Source organism: Mesocricetus auratus, unplaced genomic scaffold (genome assembly GCF_017639785.1).
Source record: "Mesocricetus auratus isolate SY011 unplaced genomic scaffold, BCM_Maur_2.0 Super-Scaffold_100676, whole genome shotgun sequence".
NCBI classification, from domain to species: Eukaryota; Metazoa; Chordata; class Mammalia; order Rodentia; family Cricetidae; genus Mesocricetus; species Mesocricetus auratus.
Window position 1 is genome coordinate 12,909,168 of NW_024429266.1, and position 7,445 is coordinate 12,916,612.

A 7,445-nucleotide genomic window follows, 5' to 3' on the forward strand; every position below is an offset into this window, starting at 1 on the left:
GGTGAGCATAAGGAAGGAGTGGGTTCCATTGGATCCAGTACAGGGCGAGTGAAGGAGGCAGTCTTGAGCTTGGGGTGAAGGGACGTGCTGGGGCCGGCACACGGCAGCAGTGAGCAGGGAGCGAAGGGCACATGTGTTAGAGGCAGGCCTGACCCGGTGCTGTAAGACTGGCCATCACAAATATGGGGCTGTGTGCAATGTGTACATGTGTGGCATGATGGCTTCTCTTTCCTTCTCAGCTTTCCTTATTTCTATGAGCCCAAGATGGAGGCAGAAACAGCCTGCTGCATCCCCTGGAGTGTGAGTTGATAGGAGTGGAGGAACCAGCATTCACTGTGGATGATTATCTTCCACATTCCTGGAATTCTGTCTCAGCATTCAGACACCCAGTTTCCAACCCCTGCTTTCACCTGCAGGCCAGCAGGCTTTGTGGGTGTGTGACTGAAGGGTGGTGTCATCACGGACACTAGGCAGGCCCAAATTTAGAATAAAGGTGATTCTAAGAGCTGGATTCTGAGAGCTAAAACTGATTTGAGATCCAGTTCTGGTTCCCCACTACTGTAAGAGGCCAACTTGAAAGAAGTTACTTCCCATTTTGAATCCTCATTTTTCTTTATTTCTTAGTGAGGACCAGGACCATCCACTTTCCAGTGTGCACATTAAAAGGGTGTGGTGTTGTTAAACTGAAGCAGAAAGGCCGTTTTCCCAAGGCATGCATGCACTGCTCTCTGAGCTTTTGAAAACAGAGGTCATGGGCCTAGGGAAATGGCTCAGGGGGTAAAATGCTTGAGGTACAAGCTTGTAGATCTGGTTCAAGGCTCCAGAAAGTACATAAAACCAGGTACAGTAGAGGAGTGACTCTCCTCCTCAGCCCCCCCACACTTAACACTATTGGTGTGCACCTCCTCAGTCTCTGAGCCCGCCCAGTCCTCCTTGAGGGGAGGACAGTTAAAGTTCAGTTTTCCCAAGTACTCATGTAACCTAAGTATATGTAACCATATAACACAGAGAAAAGACAGTGAAATTAAAAACACAATGCATTTTGATTGACAGAACAGTTATTGCTTTTTTATTAAAGTAAAATTTAACGGTAAAAATCATGTAGTGAAGCAGGCATTTCATGTGTGTTTACGAAGTGACAGACAAGAGTGAAGACACCACCAGGAATGATAACCCAACAGCAAGTGCCCTATAGGCAGAGCTGAGCACTGTGGCCGTCAGGCTGACTGAAAACCAGAGTGAGTTCTTGATATCATGGAAATCTGAGTTTCAATTGTAACAGAGAGCTTCTGACCATCACTAATCCCAAGTTTATCCAGGCAAAAAAATCAGGCTGGGAAGATAGCTCATTGGCAGAGCTCTTGCAGGGCATGTATGACGACCTGTTAAATTTCCAGTGAGAGAGATAGGGTGGGGAGATATTTCTGTCTTCTCAGCTATTATCAAGCTTCAGAGAGGTTCTCTTCGGCTCTGGTGATATTTACCCCAGAACCTCATTCCCTTTTGGAGGTCTCTTTATCCGTGAGTAGGGACTCAGTGTGTCATCCATTACAAAATCATACAGTACTTTCACCCAGGAGGTGTGATGGGGGAGTTTATCATAGTATTCAGCTGCTATTTTCCTCACCTGGAAATGAAAAAAAAAAAACAGCAAGATGAACTGAGTGTTACTGAGGCCTCAAGAGGACAGGTGACTGTCTGACAGACAGGGACAAACTACTGAAAAGGCAAAGGGCAACACCTTTGTACATGGTCCTTCAGACAGCCTGCAACTCTTCACGAATAAGAACAATCTACAGATCACACGCACAGTTAAAATTAACTCAGAAGTAAAATGCCTTTGCAGAGTGAACATCAGCTGGTCATGCTGATCTGATGGGCTGTGTTAAGGTGGGGTGTTTTGTATTTCATTCTTTGAGACATTTATACATGTGTGCAGCATTTTGATAGTATCAATCCCCCACTTCTACCAGGCCTGACCCTGCCAAGTTCTGCTTCCAATTGCATGTCTTTTTTCATAACCACTGAGCTATTTTAACAAGTAATAGACTTTGCATATCTTGTATCACATCTGAATCATAATTGTAATGACCAAATGTAGGAATCCAAGAGAGTAAACCTCAGTGAAACTGGACAAGTCACTGACACACGCTCTGCTTTATGTTTTTTAAAGTGAATTTTTGTTTGATAACATGTACCAGTTTTCTTTTAAAATGAGTGTTTATCTAAAACAATAAATCAAAACTTCACTTACCTGTGGAAGGCGGCTTCCAGGAATACTGGGGAAGTCATGATGTTCGTTATGGTAGCCCCCATTGAACATGAGAAAGTTCAGAGGCCCATAATATGAGTTGGTGTCTTGTCCCTTTAAGAACATGTAATGGTCAGCTATGAAATGCCCAGAAATTGGGTTCAAACCCAGGCCAAGCATAGTTGCTGCCAACATGTAGACTAAAGATTTAATTCCCCAAACATAGTAAATTATAATGTTGAAAATGATCTGGGTCACATTATTAATATTTTCCAGATAAGTAAATGGTTTGGGGTTGACAAAATAAGGTCGAAAAAAAATAAACATAGGCTGAAAAGCAACCCAGAGAATCTTCCTGAAAGTAGTGCAGAAGAACCAGCCCTCAAAGTGAGAAGGAGCGTCCACATCGATGCCGTCAGCTCCAAGGTACTGATGGTGGTCCATGTGGTACACCTTATAGGAGATGGAAAACGGAATCCCAATAGGGAGGTTAGCAAATATTCCAAACCAGCGGTTCCACAGTGCCTTGTGGTGGCCGAAGGGGAAATTGTGAGAAATCTCATGGATCCCCAGAGTCATTGAGTGGTTAATGGAACTGCCAAAGACATAAGACCAAAATATGACCCATTTCCAGTCCAAGTCTTTCACTAAGTACAACGAAGCCAACTGGATGAGAACCATCCCAGTTATGATCCAGATCAGGTTGGGGTCAGGTTTCATCAAGGATTTGATCTCTGGATACTTTGCTGTAAGAAAAGAAAATACAACAAGTATACTAGTGGAGAAAAAAACAGTTATAATTCTAAAAAAACGACGGTGAACACACCTGGAAAGACAGAGAGCTCAGTTGATGAAGCTCTTGCTGTGCAAACAGGAGCACTTGAGCTTGATCTCCAGAACCCAAGCCAAAGAGCCAAGTTTGCTAGTATAATCTTTTCTTTTTTCTTTTTTGTTTTTTGAAAAAGGGTTTCTCTGTGTAACAACCCTGGAGGGCCTCAAAATCACAGAGATCCTAGCCGGGCGGTGGTGGCGCACGCCTTTAATCCCAGCACTCGGGAGGCAGAGGCAGGCAGATCTCTGTGAGTTCAAGGCCAGGCTGGACCGACAGCCTCCAAAACAGAGAAACCCTGTCTCGTAAACACCAAAAAAATAAAAAAATAAAAAAAATAAAAAATCGCGGAGATCCTCCTGCTTCTACCTCCCAAGTGCTGGGGTTAAAGGCGTGCACCGCCACCACCCACATTGCTAGCACGATTTTTTGGTCCCCACGCTAGGGAGGCAGAGATAGGTGAATCCTTGGGATCCAGCCAACACACCTGAAGCAAATATACACACTTAGAAATATACACATTAAGTAAATCTGCCTGGTTCAATATTTAACTTCCTATAACAGTATAATGACAAATCAGGATTGCATAATGTATGTATCTTTTGAAGAAATAATTATCATTTAGTTAGTATATTTGAGCACTTAATAATAATATGAGAACACTACTACACTGTGTGCTATAATAAAGGTGTATAATTATTCATTTCCTAAATATTCTTGAAAGATGCATTTTTGCTGTGTTGGCTAGATTGGTCTCAAACATGTGAGTCCATGCAAACCTCCTGCCTTGGCTTCCCAATTAGCTAGTACACAGGTGTGCATCACCATGAGCTAAGCATTATATGTTGACTTCATGTTCTGCTATATTCCTGAATTTGTCAGTTCCAAGGCTGTGTCTAGAGTCTACCTTCCTACATGTACATGGGCAAACATAAAATTCAACCTTCTACTTCCTTATTTATATTTCTTGCTTCTCTTTTGCCTATTTGCTCCTTCTAAAATTTCTTACTATTATACAAAATTGAGCAGGGAGTGGCACCCTTGCCTTCCTGGATTAGGACGAAATCCTTGCAGTTCTCTCCCCATTGAGTATGATGGTGGCTGGGCCTCACATAGGCTGTACAAACACTCAACCACTGAGCTACAGCCCCAGCCCCAGCAATTCTTTGACAAGCATTTCATTCACAATACCTTCCAGGGCTTCTAGTGCTAAGAAGTCACTTTGGTCTTTTTCTGGCATCATATTACCACGTTTCACTTAAATCTTGTACATTTGAGATTTTGGGGTGTGTCTGGCAGATCAGATATCTGCCGATGTTATGGAATTCTTAGGAAGTGAGTGGTTTCCCCTTGAAGATGTGCCTGGAAGTGTCCATTTGGGATGCAATGTTATCTCCATTAGCGTCTCCCCATCCCATCTGTGGCTGTGAGTGATGACTTTGGCACAATGTATACTATGCAGAGTCAGCAAGAGCCACTGTCCTCTAGGGTGTTATGACAGTGGGGACATGCTAATGGTTCAAGCTGTGTGTTGTAGACAGCAAGAGGTGTGAGGACTTCACAGAGTAACTTCTGCTACCCTGCAACTGGTGTTCCCTGGGGAGTGGGGGCACTGTTGAGGCCATCTCTGCAGGGGCAGGAGTCTGTGGCCCTGTCAGCTCCAGCAGGGGGAGATGCTGAAGCCCTTGTCCTCTGACCTCTCAGAGGTGTGGGCCCAAAGAGGCAGCAGTGGGAAGCACAGCCCCCTCTCTTTGTCATTTGTACCCCAGACACACCCTTTGAGCTGAAGTGCACCCCAGGAGAAGAAGCCCATTGGACTAGAGCTGGTGGAGTTTTGTCCTTGTATACCCTCAGGGGTTTGTTTGTAAAGCACAAGGCAGACTTTTGACACTAGCTCTAACTAGATTTAAAGTGTATGGATTCTTTTTTCCTCCAAAGTGCATTGTCATTTTGATGATGTAATTTAAATAAATCCCCAGATTCTTCTTCCTTAAAGTTATTTCTTTTCTTTCTTCAGAATCGAACACTGAGTGGTTAAACAGTATTTTCATCAAGAAATACAAAGCCCATTCAGCTTTTGCAGGTGAGATGGTTCATGGGTGATAAGTTTGTGGGAGGCTCAGCACTGAGAAAAGCATCAATTAACACTTTCTTCCATCCTTGATTTTCTGACTATTAAAGAAAATGCTAAGTTTAAGAGTCAGTTTCTGTAAGGTTGGGCATCACATTATTCTTATACAATATGTACATGAAGTATAGATAAGAGGTAATGGATGATATCTCAGAAAACTGTGCAAATTGCTAGGTGTTGGTGGGGCTCACCTTTAATCCAGCACTTGGGACCAGCCTGGGAGACAGGAGAGACAGGCAGATCTCTGTGAGTTCAAGGCCATCCTGGTCTACACAGGGAGTGCCAGGATAGGTTTCAAAGCTACACAGAGAAACCCAGTCTTGAAAAAAACTGTATGTGTGTGTGTGTATGTGTGTGTGTGTGTGTGTGTGTATATATATGTATATATATGTATACATATTTGTACACATATATATGTATATATACATATATATATATATATACAAATAAGCTACAATATTGTTTGGAGAGAGAGAAAGAAGAAACCCTGAACCAGATAAAAGTCTTTAAAATGCTGTCTTACCATGAAACTTAAAGGTTCTCACACCCACTAGTGTTAATGCATTCATGAAATGAAAAAATTCTAAATTTAGATACTCATAAAAATTGGGGTCTGATCTTTTTATTGGTCACATGGACGTCAAGAGAAAACTAGGGAGCTATTTTGTATGGGAGTTCCAGGGGCATGCCACAGTGTGGAGCTGCTGTGTGAACCCTGGGTGTGATCCCCAGCACTGGAGGGAGGTGTCCTCACATTCAAAGCCCCTCCCAGTAGTGTCTGGTTTTAAACAGAGAGGACAAGTTAAGAGCATGCTCTGTGCAGGCAGTGTAACGCAGGTCAGCATCCTCCTCCTGGCATCTGTCCCCTTCATTCTCACTGCATCTTTTAACAGGCAGGGAAGTCAAAGCACTGCGATGAGGATGAGCTGGGCAATGTCATAAAGGATCCACCTCAGAAGCCTGGCGGCTCATGAAAGCAGCCAGGGAGAGAGGGGAGACTTCCTGTCAACACAGACCGCTCAGTGTGCCCTAGAGCTGGAAGACCTGGTTGGTCTGACCTCAAAACCTAAACAACTGTCAGGACAAGGCAGGTATTTCTGTATTTGGCTGGTCATCTGTGTTTCTGTTTCTTCACCCTGACAACCAAAAAAGATGAGAATTGTCTATGAACTGCCCTTGGTGTCCCAGGTTTGTGGTAGAGTTACAAAGACAGGAGATGTGAGCACACCAGGATCTGTCCTCTCCAACAAGCCCTGTGGTCCCAGGGTAGTGGTGTCCCCTCACTGGGACTTACCTGCATTGTTTCAGGTGTACTTGACTCCAGGGACCCCAGGATTTCCCAGGAGCACCTCCTTAGCCTCACACCCCAGTGACAGGCTACTTAGGAAAGCCACTGCCCACCGGACATCCTAAGAGTCTCCTAGCTAGTGGATAAGGCCTGGGATGTCTCAGTCTGGTGCTCCATAACCTGATTCAGCAGGTTGGGCAGAGGGTGCCATGTTCAGGGTCTGGCCTGTGCCTCTTCACCAAACAGATAGTACGTCTTGGGGATCGGTGAAGTCCCATGCATCCCCAAGGCTGTGAGCACCCTGAGTCTGCCCAGGCCTCTCCTTCTGTTGAGGGCCTGAGCAGTGGCCACACTACACACTCTGGAGCATATGCATAAGACCTCACCCAGGATCTCCCGTTTCCTCTGCGCATGAGGTTCATCCGTGTCGACCCACTCAAAATCTTCCCGAGAAACACGGCTCCCCATGGCTCCCTGCGAGCTTCTCTGGGTCCTAGTCTATGTCCAACCTCTGGAAAGCAAACGAGGTAGAGGCTGCTGCAGGTTCTGGTTTGCAGGCGCCTGTGCCAGGTCGAGTAAGTAACCTGAGGGCAGAGCCTCGCCCGCCCCGCCCCCTCACCCCACTCTCTGCCCTCTGGCTCCTAGCTCTGGGGGCCAGACTAGGAAAGTGTTGTCAGATGCAAGGTTCTGTGAGCACCTGCGGGGTTCAGCTCCTGCTCTCCTGCAGGTGTCCAGTGTCAGCCCCTCATTCCTGAACTTGGTGAAAAAGGAAGGAAATGTCTCCAGGTAGACAAGGCTGCTGCTCAGAACCTCCTGGAACTGAGGATCCTGAGGTGGCTACCACTTCACCAAGTCAGGCAGATCCCCACTTTAGTACTTGGCAGCACCCGGAATTGTGTTTAGTTTCCAAAGTAAATGATGAGCAGATCGTGTGTGTCTGCCTTTT

General features: G+C 45.2%; 1 protein-coding gene across 1 annotated transcript; it reads right to left on the reverse strand.

The window, feature by feature from the left end:
* Positions 1–1,066: 1,066 nt before the first annotated feature.
* On the reverse strand, positions 1,067–6,967 carry LOC101836958 (sphingolipid delta(4)-desaturase DES1-like). Its single transcript, XM_040738974.1, has 3 exons — positions 6,886–6,967; positions 2,255–2,997; positions 1,067–1,627 (listed from the first exon to the last, which is right to left on the reverse strand). The coding sequence occupies exons 1-3, from the start codon at positions 6,965–6,967 to the stop codon at positions 1,481–1,483; spliced, it is 972 nt and encodes a 323-aa protein (XP_040594908.1). The 3' UTR covers positions 1,067–1,480.
* Positions 6,968–7,445: the final 478 nt, after the last annotated feature.

Excerpts from the sequence above, each read along its gene's own strand:
- LOC101836958 (XM_040738974.1), bottom strand. The coding sequence starts at position 6,967 with ATGGGGAGCCGTGTTTCTCGGGAAGATTTTGAGTGGGTCGACACGGAT. Across the intron at positions 2,998-6,885 it reads GAGGAAACGGGAGATCCTGG|CAAAGTATCCAGAGATCAAA; the intron begins GTGAGGTCTTAT and ends CTTTTCTTACAG. Across the intron at positions 1,628-2,254 it reads CTGGAAGCCGCCTTCCACAG|GTGAGGAAAATAGCAGCTGA; the intron begins GTAAGTGAAGTT and ends TTTCATTTCCAG.